This window comes from Mirounga leonina, unplaced genomic scaffold (assembly GCF_011800145.1).
Source record: "Mirounga leonina isolate KUSES-001 unplaced genomic scaffold, KU_Mleo_1.0 Mir_115, whole genome shotgun sequence".
Lineage (NCBI taxonomy): Eukaryota > Metazoa > Chordata > Mammalia > Carnivora > Phocidae > Mirounga > Mirounga leonina.
In genome coordinates this window covers 86,780,449-86,802,270 of record NW_023270268.1, presented here as the reverse complement: position 1 = coordinate 86,802,270, position 21,822 = coordinate 86,780,449, and the positions used below count along the sequence as shown (strand labels likewise).

General features: G+C 45.7%; 1 protein-coding gene across 4 annotated transcripts in view; it reads right to left on the bottom strand.

The window, feature by feature from the left end:
- Nucleotides 1-20,038, bottom strand: part of HEG1 (heart development protein with EGF like domains 1) — a 66,256-nt gene extending 46,218 nt beyond the window's left edge. For 2 of the 4 annotated variants that reach the window (XM_034999983.1, XM_034999984.1), the window contains exons 1-3: nt 8,552-10,847; nt 6,623-6,904; nt 215-568 (exon numbers count right to left, since the gene is read on the bottom strand). In XM_034999983.1, coding sequence (XP_034855874.1) covers nt 215-568; nt 6,623-6,904; nt 8,552-9,110 — 1,195 coding nt within the window. In that variant the 5' untranslated portion in view covers nt 9,111-10,847. Of the gene's footprint in view, nt 1-214; nt 569-6,622; nt 6,905-8,551; nt 10,848-18,125 lie in introns of those variants that run through there. The other 2 variants (XM_034999986.1, XM_034999985.1) reach the window with 2 other exon arrangements.
- Between the last annotated feature and the right edge of the window lie 1,784 nt (nt 20,039-21,822).

Genomic DNA, 21,822 nt, shown 5'->3' with positions numbered 1-21,822 from the left:
CAGGAGGCGTGATGCCTTCTGACGAACTTCACAGTGTTCTCGTAAGGATGAAAATCAAAACGTGGGATACCAGATAAAGGAGATGGTGCTAGCTAAGAACACATCTTTTCCTTTCTTTTTTTTTGAGATGGAAAATGGTCCTGAAGCCATCTTTCAAGACAATCCAACAGTTTTTAAATGTCCATAATAGATCAAGTAAAGATGAAATACTTACTTGGGGAATCATTTTGCCAGAATCCCACGGAGACCCTGGAAGATGCGAGGCCAAATCCATTTTCTGTGGACGGCTCAATGAATCCCCCATCCCCCGGATTCCTGATTACTTCACTGTTTCTTTGCAACCCTGCCTCAAAGTGTGAAGAATGGGCTGATACTGAAGTCCGGGCAATTTCGGAGTCCTTGAGGAAACTCTCTGTCTCATTTAGAGGCCACAGACTGATGGTTAAGGACTGGAGCAACCCTGGGACACCACTGGGGAGCGTGGTGGCAACATGCATACTCTCTGTCCGACTCGCCAAGGCGCTTGGGAGAACAGTGGAGTTGTTTAGCACCTCTGTGCTTCCAGAAGCTAAAATGGAAGAAAACATGCTTTAAGGCTACTCAAGGGTTTAAGAAAATCAGGGATGTATCTAGATACAAATAATGCTTATTACATTTTGTTGCATAAATCTAGATGATGTGGACCTAAATACAGATAAACACATCCGACATTCTCTCTCCCCGGGCTCATTCTCATAGAGCTAAGCAGAGAAGCGGTGAGGTCCTGCACCCAGCACAATGGAAAGCTTTGGCTCTAGCTGAAAGGAAGATGGAAGAAAGCCTCTAGACATTCTTTGCCTTGGTTTTTATAGAGGAAGGAAAAAACTTCTACTCTGGAATTCCAGCTTAGAGATTATACAGGGATAGGCCATTGTGATAAGGTACACGCTCTTGTTTTGTTTTATTTTAGCAATGTAACCCTTTTGTTCAAATGCTATTATAGATTAAAACCCATATATATAAATGAATAAAAGTAAGGCGGTTCCAGGAGCCCAGCCCCCAGGTCACCCCTGGGGAGGCCAGGGCTCTGCAGACCACAGTGAGAATAATACTAGCCTAGAGCAATCATTCCGGGCCTTGTCCCCATCAAGGGTTCTATATTCTTTATTATTCCCACCTCATGGCCACGTAAACCTGATGTTTTGAAAGACTATTAACCGGACCGCATTTAAGAAGTAACAGAGCTTCTAGTCAGCGCAATGTTACCCCACTGATTTATTTAATTCCATCCAAAAGCAAACAGGCTCCGTTATTATAGTCAGCCTCATTAGGCTTTGGAGACCGGCTCTCAAGCTTACGTACGACCCCAGTGGACCCCTGGGAGATCAAGGACTCCAGGTAGGGAACACTTTTTCTGATGAAAAGGATGGCAGACACTGGATTAATTGTCAAGAACCTCAAAAATTGAATTATAGGCCATTTTGGTAAAAATATGCAGTCTGTTCCACAGAAGTAAGGTGGCTTGCTGATGGCTCTCTTCCACGAAGAACTTTTCAAAGGACACCCTGAGAACTGGCCTCCGGAAGGGCACACTGACGTCCTCATTCCAAACAGGAATAAACCGCAGGAAAGCGTGGTGAGTGGGAAGAAACATGGCCGGCAAGATCCAAGGGCAAGAAAAAACATTTTTCTTTTTAAGCCAAAAATAATAAAAAGTACTCTACACCTTTATAATGAAAGGTTTCAAGCTGTTATTTATGACCTAGAAAGGGAAGAATTAAGTTCTCATTATAAATGGTCCCTTAAAGGGGCACCTGGGTGGCTTAGTCGGTTGAGGGCCCGACTCTCGGTTTTGGTTCGGGACCTGATCTCAGGGTCACAAGACTGAGCCCCGCATCAGGCTCCATGCTCAGTGAAGAGTTTGCTTGAGATTCTTTCCCCCTTCCTTCTCCCTCTCCCTCTGCTCCTCCCCCTGCTTGCACTCTCTCTCTAAAATGGATAAATAAAATCTTAAAAAAAATAGGTCCCTTGAGGTGCCTGGGTGGCTCAGTCGTTAAGCGTCTGCCTTCGGCTCAGGTCATGATCCCAGGGTCCTGGGATCGAGCCCCACATCGGGCTCCCTGCTCAGTGGGAAGCCTGCTTCTCCCTCTCCCACTCCCCCCTGCTTGTGTTCCTGCTCTCACTATCTGTCTCTCTGTCAAATAAATAAATAAAATCTTTAAAAAAAAAAACAAAAGGTCTCTTGAAGACCAGTCCTATGTGCAGTTGTGACCAAAAGCGCAAATAAATATCAAATATAATTAGAGAGAGAGTGAGCACAGGAAACACAAAGGTTCCTCCTACTCTTGTACAAACCATGGAACCAGCTATACCTAGAATACCCTGCAGTTCTGCTCACTGGGCTTTAGGAAAGCAAAATGAAGATGCAAGCAATCCACACAACTAGTAATTGAAACAAAAAAAATAGACTGGACTCCAAAATAGAGTCCTAGCCTATTTAAACACACCCTTACTTAAAAACCAAACAAATAAAAATCCAGTAGTATAAAAAAAGGAATGCAGAATATAGATGTGCCCCAAGTCCTCACTAACCACCTAGCTTCTCAGGCCTGATGTCACTAGAATCATCATCTAAATCTGCCAACTTAACAACCGCATCAGTTGCTGGGTGCTCTTTCAAAGCATTTTTATTCCTAGCCAACTGCATTACTTCATCGATTCACGTACAGTGGCAGTTATTCAGGCAGACTCAGCCCGAATACCTGTATAGCAAATCAGTGGCCACAGAAATACAATTACAGAAGTCACAAACACTGAAAACCACAAAAGGACAACAGCTATGTTGTCCCTGACCAAGGCTCTGTGGAACACTGCTTCATCATCTCACAGTCATTATTAAAAGCTGCCATTTACCGACCAAGTACGATGTGCCAGTATCTTACATACAACCTTATATGTTGTGCTAAGTAAGTACTTGATATACATAATCTCACTGAATCCTCACAGTAAAGCTATGAAGTAGTGAATACTTCTATCCAAGTCGTACCTCTTAACAAAAGGAGAGAATGGTTGGTCAAACTCATCTGCAGTCACCACTTACACTATTCTCCCTGCTGAATATCTAGGGGGAAATTTACCATGTTTCTAATCAACAGGCCAGCAATACTGGTTGTTTAATAACTGCCATCCCTTGCTCATTTCTACCCTTGAAGTCCCCATTCAAAAATGGGAAGACCATCCATTTGGGAGCAGAAACAAGCCAAGTTCCCTAATCTTTGTAACAGGAGGTAGGAAGAATGCCCACCCATCTGGTAAAAGTATATGGGTCACTCTCCAATCTCAACACAAAATGCTGGAACCTCAGGCATGCAGCAAATGCTCAACCTTGGCTTGAATGCTGTCCAGAACCTGCCAAAAATCTACTTGAAACAGCTGATAGTTGAGAAAGAATATGCTAAATCTACAATCTCCCCAGTTATTTATCCTCTCTTCCTTTACAAAGTGAAATCACCACAAAGCAATTTACCTGGACCACATTGGCTCCGCTATCCGTAGAAATACTTTCATGAGTTGAGATCCATTATTACACCCTGAGCTCCTACTGAGAGTCTATATAAAATATCGCCTTTTAAAGAACATTAGCACAATATCCTCAAAAGAGCATTTGGCGGCATTTTCTACTACGATTCTCAACATTCCTTACGTAAACAGTCGTCTTAGAATTCACGGCCCACAACACACTCATGCCTATGGATGAAATCGTATGCTTACTTTATCTGACAATGGTCTCACGCCCCACCCAGTTTCCCTTTGTGCCCTGGTTTCCAGGAAGCTCAGGACTAAATTTAGTGCTCAACTGAAGCCATTCTCACACAATTCAACATATACATATCTCTTTCTGCCTTCAAAAGAGAACTTTTTCCCTGTTAGTTGCTTTATTTTTCCCCCAATGATCAAATAGGACATGGTCCTAACAGAACACATGGAAAGGACAGAAAGACATAAAGCAGCAAGAAAAATCATTTCAAATGGCTTCTGATCTCTTTTTTAAAAATCTGATTTAGCAGGCTGGCCCTATACCTGCTTTAAGGCATACGTTCCTGGCATATAATTTATTTTGGGGAGCAGGGAAAGCCTGGCTAGCCAGGCCTCAGATGAGGTTGTGCTGCATGCCTGTTTCTTTGTAGTAGTGAGGAGGGACAGGAGCACAGAATACCAAGGCTGGATGTGTTTAGAGTAACAGAGGCTGGAGCTAGAAAGGATCTTTAGGATCATCTGGTCTAATCCTTTCATGTTTTTCCTAGGGAGCCCCATCCTTCCCGGGCCAGGCTCCCGGGGGGCCATGCAAAAGCTCACTTTGAGAGGAGAACAGCTCATCTGACTGGTCTAAGTGGCAGCACTTGCGCTGGGTCACATTTACTGGTGGATGGAGTAGCCAAGTGTCAATAGGCGCCCCCCCACACCCCCCTCTTTGCTTCCCTTCTATGGAGTGCGAGCTGGGCAAGGCGCCTCCAGGTCTGCCTGGGGCAAGGGCTGCCGGCTCTCAGTGCTCGCTGTCAGGCTCAGGCAGAGATAGTAAGGTCTCGGGATCTAGATTTGAAGGGTGGGTAGGGGGCGCCTGGGTGGCTCAGTCCGTTAAGCGACTGCCTTCGGCTCAGGTCATGATCCTGGAGTCCCGGGATCGAGTCCCGCATCGGGCTCCCTGCTCAGCAGGGAGTCTGCTTCTCCCTCTCCCGCTCCCCCCTCTTGTGCTCTCTCTCTCTCAAATAAATAAATAAAATCTTAAAAAAAAAAAAAAAAGGGCAGGTAGGAGGTATACCAGAGCTCTGGTTATAGCAGGTGAGCAGTTACTAGCCCAGCTTTAAAAGTAAAAGCAGAACTGTGTTTCCCATGTGACTTCAGGTCTCTGCAGGGAGGGGGCAGGCTGGCAGGCTAGACCCAGATGGGTCATTTAACATTCCCTCATTTAGCAGCACCTTGAGCCCTAGCATCTAGTTTTTGGAAGCGCCTAACTCCTGGCTAGCCAGGCCTCACATGAGGGAGGTGGGCCTCGACCTAGCACAGAATACCCAGGTCAGTAAAAAGGAAGAGAAATGCTCAGTGAAAGATTCAAGGAGTAGGAAAGATATGGCAGAACTCTTCAAAAACTAAAAGTATAAGTATAAGGTTCTAAAAGGACAAATGCTCAAGGAACTTGAGGGCCAACTAATTTTTTTAATGTTGAAAAATCTACGTGACAACAGAGCCAAGTCCAGTAAAGTTAGAAACATAGGCTGATTTTCAAAATACAAACCACAGTAGTGGGTTGAGTTTAAATTATAAATATTAAATGACCTTGACCAGAATCAAAGTGTAGCTTCCTAGAAAATGCTTCCTTTCTACCATTTAGTAAAGTTGGTTGTAAATCACTGAACCACAGAACTTTGAAGCTAGAAATAGGCTCATAGCTTTTATCCAATCTAACCAATGTTTAAGAATAATCTTAAAAGGAATCTCCAAAAACATGAATCATAAATTATATACATACCTAGTCAGCAGAAACTGTATACAGAGTACATAAAGGAGGAATTGGCTGCTTTAAATAGGCATTCCAAAAAGGACATCCAGGTTCATACTTTGGTGACATAAACCCAAACCTCTGGTCATTCAAAGTATCCCTAAATCCCCTGACCTATGAAAATTTGGAAATGACAATTTCGGAAGCAACCTAACCTCTATTTCCAGCCTTCTCTGTCCTGCTTCCTCAGGCATGTGGATGAAAACACACACAGCATGCACAGACTCTGAATAAAACCTCAGAGAAGAGAAAAGGCCGGCAGAATTTCCAGCATTCTCTTTGGCCTGCGGCTGGAGGAGCCTTGTGATATTGGGGCACATGCTAATCCCCATTACCTACCAACTGTACCTTGTTCTGGGATGGCAGGGAACCTGAGAGAAGTGATAGACACAGCCTGTGTCCTCGAGAGGATCACAGTCCCTCTGGGTAGGCAGGTGCTGGATACCCTAGGGTGATGGGGTGGATGGCACGGAGGCTTGGAGGGCTGAGAACGGGCTTGCTGGAACGGAATGCCTGTGTGGGGCCTTAGCTGATGACTAGATGCTGAAGAGGCAGAGAGGCGAGTCCCCCACCGCTGCAGCCTTGCAAACACTGGCACTGTGGGTTTGTTGTTTTTTTTAATGATACCTAGAAAAATGCCTATCTATGCTATCTTTGCCATCGCAAGAAACGATTTTGCAATGATGAAGAAACACAAATCTAACTCCTAATCAAATGACACAACACTCACCACTTCACTCACCCCAGAGCATGGCCTCTTGTGCAAGGAGACACACCAACAACACTTTGTGCACTTTGTGCACGAGGGGGGACAAGCAGAGGATGGTGGACACAAAGGGCCTAGAGCAGCCACCAGACCAACTCTTATGTTCCTCTTTACGCAGTTAAAGAAAACACATTATAAAGATGGACTTCAGGATGAAAATACATTGTACAGATGGTACTTCTGCCCCCATATACTTCACATTTGTCCTTAATGTCTTTTCCCCTCAGCCCCCGTGACAGGGATGTTACTAGCAAGCTGTGCGCATCTCCTACTTCTATTCTGGATGACTTCCGCGAGGGATGCTGGATAGGAGCACTCACCCGAGGCGGGCTCTGAGGGAGGGGAGTAAGACGGTGTCCTGGAGAAAGGCAGCCAGGAGAACGCCGGTCTTGAGATGTTTCTCTTCCCTTCTCCCACCTCCAGAGCAGGAAGACGGGACTGGCCTAAAACCCAAGTGGCAGCCACTTGGCTGTGCACGGTCACTTCTTCTGGGAGCCCCTTTCCTCTCGCCAGGGAACCCCGGGATGTTGCGCTCTCCGTGTGCGAAGGGGCAGTTCTTCCTTCAGACCCTGAGCTGGATGGCAAGTGAGGAGTTCCCAAAGCTGAAAGCAGACGGCAACAATTACAATTCCACCAGCAGACTTCCAAATGTCTGAGTAATGGGTAGTGGGCTCACCTCTGACCTCTCTGAGGAGAAATGAGGAGCAATTATTCATTCTGTGAAAAATTCACTCCTGAATGAGAGACCGCAAACCAAGACAAAGCCTGTGTTCAGATCTCCCCAACAAAGATAGCATTTATAGTGGTCAAGTTATTATAAAAGGGGCATAATGAAGCTAAGTATCAGACGATATGGAACCAAAGATCCGATTCCAATCACCATGACTTGTCACTCACATTCCACAAAGCTGGTCTCAGAACTGACCTGAAGTCAACATAAACAAAATTTCCAATATCTGCATGACCAACACACCCAGGCGGCATCCTGTGCGGTTCTAAGCTCTCTGTCCATCACTCATGAATGGAACATAAAATACTGTCTTGTACTCTTTATAGAATTGAGTCCCTCAGCCCGACCTCCTGGAACTAGCTCATGAGACCAGGGGATCATCTTTGATGGCTTCATTCTCTACTTTTAGGCTGTTACCAAGTCGTATCCATTTTCCTTTGTGAAGAGTCTTTCCCAATCCCTTCCTCTCTGCCCCTGAGGCCACCAGGTCATGGGTCTTAGCACCTGGCATCTGCCTGGGTGGTCCCCCTGACTCTGCCCCATCTCCCACCCCAGACGTCTTCTACCTGCCTGCCAGCTGAATCTTCCCCAAATTCGCTTTGATCATGTCACCGTCTTGTTCAAAAACCTTCGGTGACTCTTCCTACCACACCAAATCTAAACTGCCTGGTTTTCAAAGTCCCCAGTGTCTGCCCCTAACCCCATCCACACAACTGTCCTCTCCTCCACGTGTGACCGATGCCCTCCCCATGGGATGCTGCTGGCCTTCCCACCCCACAAAGAGACCAAGCTTCTCTTCTTTCCTCACATGGTCTGTGCATCCCGCTCCTCAGCTACTCTTCCCACCTTGCTCAGATGCACAGAGAGGCTCAAATCCCAACTCTAAAACTTATTAGCTGTTTGACCTAGACACCTCAGATTAATTAACTTCCCTACCTCCAGTTTCCAAATTCCTAAAATGAGGATAATGTGACCTCATTGGCTTGCTGTGAGAATTGAGGGAACAGACGTGTCGGTATGCAGTAGGTACCTAATTGGTGCCAATTTTCTTTGTCTTCCCTTCCTCAGTCAAATCTTACCCATCTAGCCCCAGCCCCTTCTTGAAACCTTTTTGCACAAAGTGCCAAGCCACTGAGCTCTGTAGACTGACGGAGAAACCACTGGACCGACGTGCACACAGACGCAGCTGTACGGCCCGCTGGACCAGACCCGGTACCTCTGAGACTGTGGTGTGTGGGACGGTCACCGGTGTTGCTGGGATTCAGTCTGGCCACGGAGTGTCAATTCCATGGGGCTGCTCAGGCCTCCAGGCAAATCTGCACCCTCACCTGGTCTACACGGCTAACTCAGTTAATCACAGCATGCCACAGAGGGAGTCGAAGCCACAGGTCTGACCCACAGCCCAGGACCCTTGGATGGGCACCGGGGCTCAGGCTGGGGGAAGAGAGAGATGCAGAAACTTCGTTTTCCAGGAGGGGACATACATGCATGAAACGGGCCATCACTGGCACAAACTCACCTGTGGTGACGCTCTGGGAAGTCAGAGCTGTTGCTGTCTCAGCCCCGACGGGGGAAATGGTGAAATTTGTCTTCCCGGAAGAGTCGTTTCTTCCTCCAGCATCTGCTGCTTCAGTTTGTGGAGTGAAGTTTTCTGGAGCATCTGAAGAAGTGTGGTTCTTTCTGGGGGTCTGAGTCCTCACACCCTCCTTGGAGACCACTGTGGAAAAGTCCATTTGGTTCTGATCAAAGGTGACGTTTTCTGTGTGGGATTCAGTGTTACTTTCTGGCCAACTGTTCGTTTCAGCAGCTGAAACACAAGAAAATGGATCAGTGAGAACTTGCTGGCTTCTGAAAGAGAAGGAAACCTTCAGAAAAGCCAGGAGCGGATGTATCAGTAAAGAAGTGGATTCAGGTCGAATAATTTCATCTTCCTTTTTTTCTCCCACGGGAATTATTCTGACAATGCAGTGGGAGAAATTATGAAGCAAAAATACCAGGTAGGACTGCATTTTACAGGAAGTGGAATAAATGATGAAAACCACTAGAAGGAGACCAGTGTGGGGCTCAGGGGCAAGCATCTGAAGCTCAGGCGTCTGGGCAGGCTCAGGGAGGGGTGTGGGGGGTGCAGGTCAGGTGTGAGCGCAGGGAAGGAAGCACTTCCAAGCGTCAAGGTTGTGAACTGTGTTTTCTGTGTGGTAGGAGGGTAAAAGCCAGCAGCTCTCCACCCTGACACCTACTCTTGCCAGCAGCGGGTGGGGGCGGGGACATGCATAATTCTGGAACACCTATGAAGGATTTGGCCATATTATCAAAACCTTATAATATAAACAGGTTTGAGGCAGTGATTCTGTTTTCTTTGAATATTCATGCTAAGGAAATACTCAAGAATGTGGACAATTTAGCTGCACTGATATTCATGATGTCATTGTTTATAATAGCAAAAAAGGAAGGAAGGAACAAACAAAACTGAAAATCTATAGTAGGCGATCAATTAAACGAGTTGCAGTATATCTATATGAAAGGACACTCTGAGGTATTAAAATAATGTTGTAACATAAAATAAAGATATTCTACAGGTATTATCGAATTAAAACAACAGGTTTCAAAATAGAATTGACTATGATGTCATTTTGTTTAAAAAAAAAAAAAAAGGGCCATCATATATGTGTGTGTGTGCCAAACACTGATCGATGTAAGCTCTCGGCGTGCCCTCATTTGTTCAATCTTGCACAACGTTGAGGTAGGTGCTCTCATTCTCCCCACTTTGCACGGGAGGCAGAGGAGGTACAGGGGGTCATGCTCCCTGCCCAAGTCACCAGGCAGCCTGCTCCCTGCCCAGGTCCCTGAGCTCTCACGGCACCCAGAGGAAAGGACAAAGTGCATTGTAGCAAATCCTCTGGGTTTGGAGGGGTCATGTCCCATGCAGGGGTGCCAAGGAAAGGGTGCTTACTTGTATGGACTGTTGTTTGACATTTATAAATTAGGGATGGATGCAGGTTAGTCAGAAAATATCTTGAAGTGATCATTTTCTGCCATATTGCCCAAGATGGTGGCAAAGAGAACAGTGGTTAAAAATGTCAGGATCCTGTAAAAGTTGTGGGAAAACTGGGCACAGAGGTAATCATTGGTGGTGTCAAGTGCCATTTGTCAAGGCAGGGGGTTCAGAGTCAGAGCAGGTAGGTGGGACGCCTGAGTCCAACCCAAGAAGGCTGTCTTGCTACTCTGACAACGTGTGCACATGACCCAGAAACACCTTGGAAGCCAGAGCCCGCCACTGCCGGGATGCCAGCTCCTGAAGATCAAAAGAACCTTCTAAGAGCCTGGATATCTAAACTAATATGGAAGTGAATATGAAATACATGTGCTAATTGGAGGGCACGGAGTATAACGAGTTTCTAGAGAATGCAATGAGGACAAGGACCATTTAAAGTTATTGCTGATTACATGGTTCCTTTAAAAACCTATTTTTATTTTCCTCACCTGGGAATGATATTTTCCTTTCTGCCTAGGATCAGGGGCTGTGGGCACTGTTGAGAAACCTCTGTGGGAATGAATGAAGTCACCTCTATCTGTATGAGTCAGGCAAAGTTGGCCAACCATCTGACCAGTAGAGGCTATAGGCTGAACCAACGTTTTGGGCTCAAAATATCACACAGACACATACACACACACTTTCCCAAAAGGAACAAGTTATCTTCTAGATCAGCACTGTCTAAGAGATGTATAGAGTAAGACACAAATGCCAGCCACATATGTAACTTTATTTTAAAAAGTTACAGGTGAAATTAATTTTAATAAATATTTTACATACCCTGACATATTTAAAATAGCATTTCAATATGTAATTGATATAAAAATTATTGAGATACTTTGCCTTCTTTTTCTGGTATTACACCTGTAAAATCCAGAGTATTATTCTAGCTGTACTTCAAGAGCACAATAACCACCCGTGGCTAATGGCTACAATACTGGACAATGCAGTTCTAGATCAGTGGTTCTCGCATTTCCGCACTCTGGTCCCCTCCTACCAGAAGTGTGGCTCACTTATTGGGGTCTGGGGGGGATGATTTTAAAATCTTCCATAAGAGATTCTGACAAACTTTCCTAAGGGAACCCTTTTCTCCCCAAATCCCTTGAGAATTGCTGTTTTCATGCTTCCTATTCTGTTTCCTGTAACTGATAATTAACAGAAACTTCCTGAAGGGGGAGGGAAGTTGCCCAGGCATTTGGGCTCCTCTGGAGCCCAGCCCCAGACAGGCCAGGCCCACATTCAGCTTGCAATGGGATATGGAGGGGTGTTTCCAGGGGCAGCCGCCAAGTCTGTAAGTTCAACTTGAGACTCCCGGGTTATGGAGATCAGAGACCCACCCATACAGCTTGTTCCCTTTGTTCTTCCTATTTGAGCTGCAAGTCAAGCTGGCCTCCAGAGAGGTGCAAAGGTTTGAGGATGCTTTCTCTCTCCTCGGGCACAATGAGAGAAATTAGTCTCTTAAAAGAAGTCAGAATAAAAGTGATTGTGGGGAGGTAGAAAGGACTCAAAACCCATACCCTGAAGCTGGTAAAACACAAGCAGAGGAAGAAAATGAATTTCACTCTATTATAGGCTTAAGATGAGTGTGAGATTTGGCTGTTGTTGAGCCTCTCAGGCTCATATGGCTGTGTCTCTGAGGAAGCAGCAACATGCCCTTCTTCAAGGAACTGGAAACGTCCTTAGTCAGCTCAAGGAATTCCACTACAGCCCGCAGAAGGAACAGAAGGGCCACATAAAACAAGACGTGGTTAGAACTGAACCACGCGGTCTCCCTGGAGGGTTGGCTAAAGATGGAAGAAAGAAAAAAATGTGCACTATAAACAAAAGAGAAAGGCAGACAGTAGTCTTGCACTGTCCCAAACAACACTGCCACTACAAACTAAATATGCTAAATAATGTATTTTTAAAAAAATATTTCTAAATGCATTGCTGAGTTGGCAAGTAAAGAATCAAATCTTCTAAGACCAAACATGAGCCAAGAGCTGGAATTCAGAGAAGTGAGCTAATTCCAGAACCAGCAGCTGCCCTGGGGCACCTGCTTAACTTTTGTGACCCTGAACTTCTGTTCTGATTACCATGAGGATATAGGAGATAGGAGACAAAACTCTTAAAGAGAGAGTCTGAGAGGAAACTTTTTTTTTTTAATTTCTTTGAATTTTTAAGACTATTTTATTTTTTTCTTTAAAGATTTATTTATTTGACAGGGAGGGAGAACACAAGCAGGGGGAGCAGCAGAGGGAGAAGAAGGCTTTCCACTTAGCAGAGAGCCCAACGTGGGGCTTGATCCCAGAACCCTGGGATCATGACCTGAAGCAAAGGTAAATGCCTAAGCAACTGAGCCACCCAGGCACCCCAAGGAAACTCTTGTATAAAGCTGGGACCAGGGCTATACCATATCTATAAGGCACATAGAAAAAAAAATATGCCCTGCCGAATGGGACAGCAGAGAAAAGTGGTCTTTTGATCTTGGTTTTAGGTAAAGGAAAGTAAATCTCACTCAAGAATTTGTAACCATAAAGGTAGCCCTCACGTGGGTGTACAGCATGAATTCACAATGCCTGTGTGGTCTAAACCTCAAGCCAAGGATATTTTAAAATTGGTCCTGAATTTTGTGAATATACTAAAACCACTAAATTATACTTTAAAAGGGTGAATTTTATGGTCTGTAAATTATATCTCAAATACACATCACGTATGTGCACACACATACACACATATACCTCATTAATGGGAAGGAAAAGTGTTCTGATATACAGTGCTTCCTGCTTGGCAGAAATAAATGTGAATGCTCTCTAAATGAACATACCTTCAATCCAATTTTATCATTTATTGATACAATTCTAAGGAATAAGAGATCAATCACCATCAAAAGGCACAAAATATATAAGGAAAAAAAGGCATCAATGGGCAAAAGCCAGCAACCTAGATAAGCAAAGACTTCAAATACTGGAATTATCAGTAAAAGAATGTAAGTATATAAAAGTACATGAAAAGGAATAAGAAACTGAAAATGAGAGAGAGACTATGAATAATGGCCAAAAGATATGAAAGAACTCTAAATGGAAATTCTAGAAATGAATAAATTATAATAACTGAAATTAGGAAACTCAACAGATTAGATATGACTGAAAAAGAACTAATAATTACAAGACAGATCATGAGAGAATGCCCGGATGATATAAAAAGATAGAAAATATGAAAAAGAGATGAAGAGACAATGAAGATAGAGTGAGAAAGTCTAACATATATATAACTGGAGTTCCTGGTGGAGAAGAGAGAAATAGCAATATTCAAAGAGGTAATGGCTAAGAATTTTCCAGAATGGATAAAAATGAACCAAGTAAACTAAGGAAGCCCAACAAATCCTTAGGAGACTAAATAAAACAAAAATATAAACCCACATCATAGTCAAACTGCAGAAAACCACAAACAAAAGTATGTCTTAAAAACAACCAGAGGGGAGGGGCATCTGGGTGGCTCAGTCGGTTCAGTGTCCAACTCTCGATCTCAGCTCAGGTCTTCATCTCAGGGTTGTGAGTTCAAGCCCCGTGTTGGGCTCCATGCTAGGTATGGAGCCTACTTAAAAAACAAAAACAAAAACACAAAACAGAGGGGGGAAAAAATGACAAATCATCTACAGAAGACAATAATTAGACTAACAGCTGATTTTTCAACAGCAACAATGGAAGCCAAAAGACAGTGGATAAATATTTTCTTTCTTTTCTTTTTTTTTTTTTAAAGATTTTATTTATTTATTTGAGAGAGAATGAGAGAGAGAGAACACCTGAGAGGGGATAGGGTCAGAGGACGAAGCAGACTCCCCGCCGAGCAGGAAGCCCGATGTGGGACTCGATCCAGGGACTCCAGGATCATGACCTGAGCCGAAGGCAGTTGCTTAACCAACTGAGCCACCCAGGCGCCCTGGATAAATATTTTCAATGTGCTGAGAGGAAAAACTAGAATTGTACACTCAGTGAAACTATCTTTGAAAAATATCTTCAGACTAGCTTTCAAAACAGAAACATTTTCAGTCAAATTTCAGTTTAACAACCACCTCCACTAAAGGAAATTATGGAGAATTTATTTCAAGCAGAAGAAAAACAATCCTAGATGAAAGCCAGAAGAGGCAAGAAGGTATAATGAGCAAAGGAAATGGTAAATATGTACATAAACCCAAAGCAACACTGAATGTATAAAATGATTTCTCATTTGTGGGATTAATAAAACAAGGTAGAGCAAATCCTGGAGAATAATAGCACATAAGTCAGGAGGGGATAATCAGAATCATGTTGTGTTGAAGAGTGACTTTAAATTGCATCAGAAACGCCTTTTCATGTTCCTCAAACTGACCCGAAAGAACAGAAAGAGGGTGTATCACTTCCAACTTGTAGAGCTTTCAATATGAGATTTCCATTGAGAGAAACCAATAAATAACGCCAAAAAACAAAACGACAACTCAGTAAATAGCAACATAAGCATGTTATTTAGAGGTATGGACATGATTACTAAAAGAAGCTGTTATAGGGGTTGAAAGTGGTTGATTCTGGGAAGCAGAAAATGATAATGGAAGGAGTGGTCAGAGTTTTTATAATAGCCTTATAAAACACATTTGATCTTTAAACTATGTATAAGTTTGATAAAAAATAAAAATTTACATTTAAAGACGTTGGATAACAAGCCAGGGTAAATGTCTGCAGTGCATGATAAAAGTTTGGCATTCTTAATACACAAAGAAGTTTTTCAAATTCCTAAGATGGACATCTCACAGACAAAGAACAAGAATATGTGATTCACAAAAGAAAATGTATAATTGGAGAGTAAATACATGACAGTATTGTTGGGAAGAAAGAAAATCCAAATCCAAACTAGAAAAGACTTTTTAAACTTTTTGCATATTTATTTTTGCCTATCGAATCGGCAAAGACTCAAAAAATGATAAGATGCTGCGTCATTGCAGGCATACAAGACAGGCACTCCCACACAGCCCTGGTAAGAAGGTAACTGGCACATTCTCTCTGGTGAGACATTTAGCAATCCACTGCAAAAGCCTTAAAAATAGGCATATATTTCTACCCAGGAATTCCATTTCTGGAAATTAATCCCAAGGAAATTATTAAGGATGTGCGCAAAGTTTCAGGCACAGGGAAGTTTACCACAGCACTGTTTATAATAATGAAAATTGGAAACAACCTAAATTTTTGCAATAGGAAGTTGGTTAACTTAATTACGAGACAACAAAAATTTAAAGGGATGACCAAAATATATTACTGATACAGTTACAGATATGTACTATGCTCGCCCTGTACTGTTAAGTGAAAACATAAATTTAAAAATGGCTTATACCATATGATCTTATGTTATTAAAAATATATGTTTAAAAAATGCATCTCCCAGGAAAAAGAACCACCACCACCACCACAAAAAGGTTGGTATCTTGGTAAAAGGACTCCAGGTCTGTTATAACGGGCTTTCCTTGGTCCCTCAACCTGCTCCCAGAGGCAGGTAAAGCCTGTGGACTTTCAATATAAAGGTGGCTCCTGCAACTTGCTCAGAATCCAGCCATTTCTGAAACATCCGCACGTGAGTGGCCTGGACTACCCCGCTGAAGGACTAGCCACCCAGCACCACAGTTGCTGGCCCTGTTGACCTTAGAGACTTGTGGGCTTGGGATGCCACCTCTCCCCTCCTCCCCTCGGTTGCAGGTGCCACGGCCACCTGGATTGATGAGAAACGCCTACCTGTAGGGTCCCTCTTCACCTGGGGATCTCTCCCTTTCTTCCTGAAGGAACACAGGAGGCAACACGAAAAAGTTGCTCGCTTTCCCCATACCTTGTGAATCTGTGTTCTCTACGGGAGGGTCCTGTCGTCTAAAAGGAAACGAGCCTGCCTCCAGCTCCCTGCCGGGATCTAGAAATTCGGTGCTTCAAAAGAGAAGCTGTGGGTAAGGCGCAGACGTGGCTGAAGTCAGGCTGCCGGCGTTAGACTTCTGGTTCTACCGCGTACATGCTCGGCGACCTTAGGCAGGACACAGAATTCCTCTGGGCCTCGGCATCTTCATCTATAACGGGGGTACTGACAGCACCTGCCACCCTGGGCTGTGACACAGTACACACAGGGGAGAGCTTCCAAGAGGACCTGGTACGCCGTGCGCGCCGCATCCATGACAGCTGCTCGGGGGATCTCGGTCAAGTTTGAACAAATAGATTTGGAGATGACCTTGGCAGGTATGTCTCAGTCCCCCAATCCTTCTCTGGGCAGCTGAGGTGGCAGCAGAGGTCAAAACCCTCCAGTGAAAGGACGGAGGTGGGCTGAGTGGCTGTCGGGCCACTCTCCGCAGCCTGGGGCCTTGCTCCGGCTTTGCTCTCTGATGCTCTCCTAGCAAGTGCAGGGAGAGGCTGGGGGTGCCCAGGGTGAGAGCCGGGCCCACCTCTGGCATGACAAGCCCCCGATGTCACTGGCCCAGGGTTCCAGAAGAACAGTATCCCACTGCCCCCTGTTTAGCTCTGGATGTCCCTCCACTTCTCTTATTGCCTATGAATTATTCTTCAGAAAGGGGTTTACCAACCACGCAGCCCGCCAGGGCCCCCCCGCCCCCAGCTCTGCCACACCGAGGTCTCTTTTGATTGTGGACGTACAAGTGCTTTATGTGATTCCACGCGGTAGCTTGGGGACAACAATGGGTCAAATGCTCAAATATTTATCGAGGCCCAAGGATGAATCCTTTCAGAAGCCCTGAGTTGTTGAGGGCTACTGTGGTTGAATTTTGTTTTCGGTGTGGAAAACACACCGAATTCAGCACCCTATTATACATACACCCTATTCAGCACAGGTGTAAACCCCGAGTGGGAGAGAAATTCAGAGTAAAGTGGACAGGAGTCAGCAGGGACCTACCACACACAGGGGAAGCGATCCAGGAACCTGCTCTGACGCTTAGTGCAGAAGAGAAATGGCCCTGGAGAAATGGAAAGAAGGGATGGCTCAGGCTTCGGAGTCTGGGCCAGATGGGGAGTGAGGAGAAGAGACTGTGCCCTACCCGATGCTCAGGGGCAGCCTCTGAAGTGGGAGGGGACACCCTGAGGCTCAACGGAGGCTGGCACCTCTCACCTCACTCATCCCTCTCCCCAGATGGCCAGAGGCGATTGCTCCCAGCCCACTCACATGCCACAGCAACCAGACTTACATTGGAGTTGAGATACCCCGATTCCCTGGGTGTTTTTTGAGCTGGAGGCACCATCCTTCCCTCTGCACTCAGCCCCCTGGGTCAGGCCATCCCTTTCCCTTGTACCATGAATGGCTATTCAATTAACAAGAGACTTCCATTGCTTTGACTGTTTTTTTCCCCCAAGTTGTTGACAACTTCCCCTACTGTAGTGTCTTCCTGTTCCAAAACATCTGTTTGTGAACCAACATCAGGGATGCAGCACAGCCCAGGAGTCGGATTTCCTAATTAGCAGCTGCTACAGAGTCAACTCCTCACCACCCACCCCATGATTTGGGGGTTTTCAACTTGCATTGTTTCTGCGCTGTGGAGTGGGTGTGTACCGGGTGTATGTTGTGTCATCCAAAGAGGCGATTTCCTCCCAGAGGGCCCAGCCCGCTCCCGCACGGCACCATCCCCCGCTCCTGCGGGCCCTATGTCACAGAGTGAAAGCAGCCTCCCTTTATTTTCATCTCCCTCCATTTAGATTCAGATTTCACAAACATCTATTCAGTGCTTAACACATGCTAAGTAGTTTTACAGGCATTTATCTCATTTAATAAGAATGACAACTGGTCAAGTGGGTATCACGGCACCCGGGGACACTGAGGGGCAAAAAGGTTAAGTGGGTGTTCAAGGTCATGCGCTCAATGGCAGAGAGACACAATCTGAACCCAGGTTTCATTCCATCACATCCCAGCTTATTCTGTGACATGGGGCCGGTCAGTATAATGTCCCTTGGTCTTCAAACTCCTGCCGCAAGCCCATCGGCACTGCCCTGCTCCTCCCTAAGAGGAGTGACACAGTGTGCGTCACATGGGCTGTGGAATCTGCCGGACTTGGTTTGATTACAACTGCACTTACCAGCAGGAAGACTGAGCAAGAAGACCTCTACATCAGCTTCTCAGAGATGATTTTCATGGGTCATGAAAAGAATAATAAAGAAAGAGTGGAAGCAGAATGGAGAATGAGTTTGAGGGACAAGAAAAGCCTGCTTTCAAAATATGAAGTTAGGGGTGATGTTATCACTTCCAAGTGGAAATGTCTGACGGGCGGTTAAAAATTTGGGACTGTCAGAGGGAAGGATGAGAAGATGGGGTATGAAGGACAGAATTAAGGGGAACCTTGGATCAGAGGGAGAAGAAGAGTCTGTGAAGGAGACAGAGGACCAGGGAAGGCTAGGATGAATTAGAAGTAGCAGCCAGGAAGGCGATGAATGCCGGGACACAGCAGAGAGGCTCGAGCAGGCCTGTAGAAAGGGTGAAAGGCCAGGGATTAGTCAACCAAAGCCCCCAGGACTTTCCTGAGAGTCGCCTGGCAGACCACATGTTTACAATCTGGGAAGCACTTTTTTTTACAGGATAATTTCAGGCGGGCTAAATTATCCTGTTAGATCCTGACATTCTGAGTGGCTGGCAAGATAGGAATTCCTGCCCCATTTTAGGAAGAAAAGGCTAAGACCCAGTACTGAGGTCACCTGCCCAGAGTAACCCAGAACTAAGTGGCAGGCTGGAGACAAGAGCCCTGCGCTTTCTTTCTGGGGTCTTTGCTAATTAACCACACCCAAACTAAACCAATGAGGACAGAGAAGAGAGAAGCTCAGCCAACTCTTCCCAAACTAATTTGTGGCATGCAGCCTGCTTCGCTAGCTAGAATCCGCAGTGCTTTGCATCATTCATTCTGGCCAAAGTTGGGAAATTGCCGGGGTTGACTTTGGTGCCCCCATCCCTCTCCGAAAGTGACCCCTGCCCTTAGGGATCATAGCAACCAACTAGTCTGACCTCAGATAACAGGAACAGGGCCCAATAGGGGCAGGAACAGTTCCAAGTCCATAATACAGCCAGTATTAATTTATAAATTAAAAAAAAATGTTTACTTTCAAACTCATGGGGATGGCTATTATCAAGGAAAAAAAAAGAAAAAGAAAAAGGGAAGTAAGTGTTGGTGAGAACTTAGAGAAATTGGAACCTTCGTGCATTGCTGCTGGGAATAGAAAACGGTTCAGCCACTGCAGAAAACGGTTTGGCCACTCCTTAAAAACTTACACATAGGATTACCATACAATCCAGCAATTCCACTGCTAGGGACCACACAAAAGAACTGAAAGCAAGGAACCAAACAGATGTTTTGGACACCCATGTTCACTGCAGCATTATTCACAAGAGCCAAAAGGTGGAAGCTACCCAAGTATCCACTGATGGAGGAATGGATAAGCAAAATGGGCTAATACATACAACAGGATGTTACTCGGCCTTAAAAAGGGGGGAAATTCTGACACCTGCTACATGAATGAACCTGGAAGACATCATGCTGGGTGAGATAAGCCAGTCACAAGAGAATATTATATGGTCCACTTATATGAGGTGCCTGCAAGAGGCAAAGTCACAGAGACAGAAGGCAGAATAGAGGTTTGCATAGGCTCGGGGGGAGGGAAGCACGGGGAGTCCTGACCTAATGAGCTCCTATTTGGGATAATGAAACAGAAAGTGGTGGTGGTGGTAGAAGTACAACACTGTGAATGTACCCAATGCCAAGAACGTGTACACTTCAAAACGGTGAAAAATGGCAACTTCTATGTTATGCATATTTTGCCACAATAAGAAAAAATGTATTTACTGAGCATCAACCACACACAGGATGCTGTGGAATCTGCCTCAAGGGGCCTATCGCTTCCAAGAGAGCTCAGTGATGCTGCCAATGGCCCTGGGTTGTGAGAAGTGGCCCAGCTGGGCAGAGAAGGTGCTCTGGGAGTTTGGAAGGTGCAGGGCTGGGGCCAGATCCCCATCCTCCTTTCCACGGCTGCACTCTCTCTCCATATCACTGCCTTCACCCCAGGAATCCAACAACTGAGGGGGATTTCCTGCCGGATGGCCAGCAGGTGGGAGATTTGGGGGCAGGCAGGAACCTTGGGGGCATGGAGGGAAGGCGGCTCGATCTCACCAGAGGGCAGCCGCCTACTCAGCTCAGCTGCCCTGGGCTATGTTTTGAAACACTGCTGCGGATGTAATGATTCTGGGTGGAGGGCGTTTAGGAGCCAAATGAGTTTGTGTGAACAAAAGGCAGCCCTCGATTGGGGACTGTGCAGGGCTCTCGGGGAGTTTCATTTCCTTCCTTGCTCTTGCCCTGAAAGGAGCAACCCTAAGAAAAACTATACACATTAAGAAGTGTTTAGACCTGAGACCCAATGATCTATCTGATTTTTAAAAACAGATCCCCCTGGAACAGCCTCTAGTAATGAAAAGTATAAAACGTACAAGGCGCTTTATCCTCCCCTCCCTGTGAGAGTGGGCTTTTGTCTAGCTGAGCATCCTCCTTGGGGGAGCAAGGCAGGCTTGTGGGACTGAGCTGTGACCCAGAGTGGGGCTGGCCTGGAGCCCCTGAGTTTGGGGTCAGGCTTCCAGGAACAGAATCTCCTCTGAGGTAGCCTGGGGGTGCTAAGGAGGGAAGCAGGCCAACGCAGGCAGGAGAGGAAGATGAAGGACTCTGATGTGACCTTGTGTTCCTTGCTTTAAAAATAATTCTATAGGCTTAAAAAAAAAAAAAGGCCTTGAGAAAAAGCCCTGGGGTCAGGTCAGAAGATTCCCATTCAATTAAATAAGTAAACAAAAAGGCTCTCTGTCTCTCTGCGGGGTGGGGGTGGGGGTGGGGGGGGCGCTATCTTGTTCCTGGGCACAGCTATCTATCTGGTGCCTGTTTTCTCTGCCCCTCTCATCTTTTGAAAAAGAAACACCCAGCAGAGGGGCTGAAGAGGAGGCTCTTCGGCAGGGGCAGTTTTGAGAAGGGGGCCTGTGGTGCCTGGAGGCGAAGCTGGGGGGGTGGGCAGGGAAGCAGGCCTGTCTCCCTCCCGTGTTGTCACCCTAACATTCACTCACACCCAGAGAGGAAGCCCGGTGGCAGAGCTCCACCAAAGGAGGGCTGCCAGCTTGGCGAAACAATAAAAAGGCAAGGAAAAACATCCTGGTTCCGAGGAGGAAGAGGGAGGCGGGCAGGAGGCGGGCAGGAGGACAAAATGAGATGCGGCCCTGGGCCTTCACACACGCTGTGTGTGGCCACCTGACTTTTGCTAAATTCTGCCCTTAATTTGTTCCGCAGCCCTGTGTGATGGGGCCCGGGACTCTAAGGCAATCAGAGAACATCATTTGTTTGGAAAGTTTACAGTGTTAGAAGATGTACACAGTGGGATGATGCCACGGCACAAAGGGCCTGCTGAGCTGGGCAGGGAGAGAGAGCAGGACAGGGCTGTCACCGCCTGTCCCAGAGCGGGGTGCTCTCGCCCCTGGCCCCATGGGAGCCCGTGGGGGTGCATAAATAAAACCTATTTGAAGACATAAATTAAAAGTTTATTAATGGGCTTTTACAGCTAAGATTGGGAAACTTGACACTCAATTCAAATATAACCAATATCTTTTAAATCAGTTGTATGCCACAGCTAGTTAGGAAAGAGAGAAAATAGAGGGAGAAGGAAGGAAGAAGGAAGAAGAGAGAAATAAAACAAAACGGAAAGGAGAAACTTAGAGAGGGAAAGAGATTAAAGTTAGGGAGATTAATGACCAAAACAGGG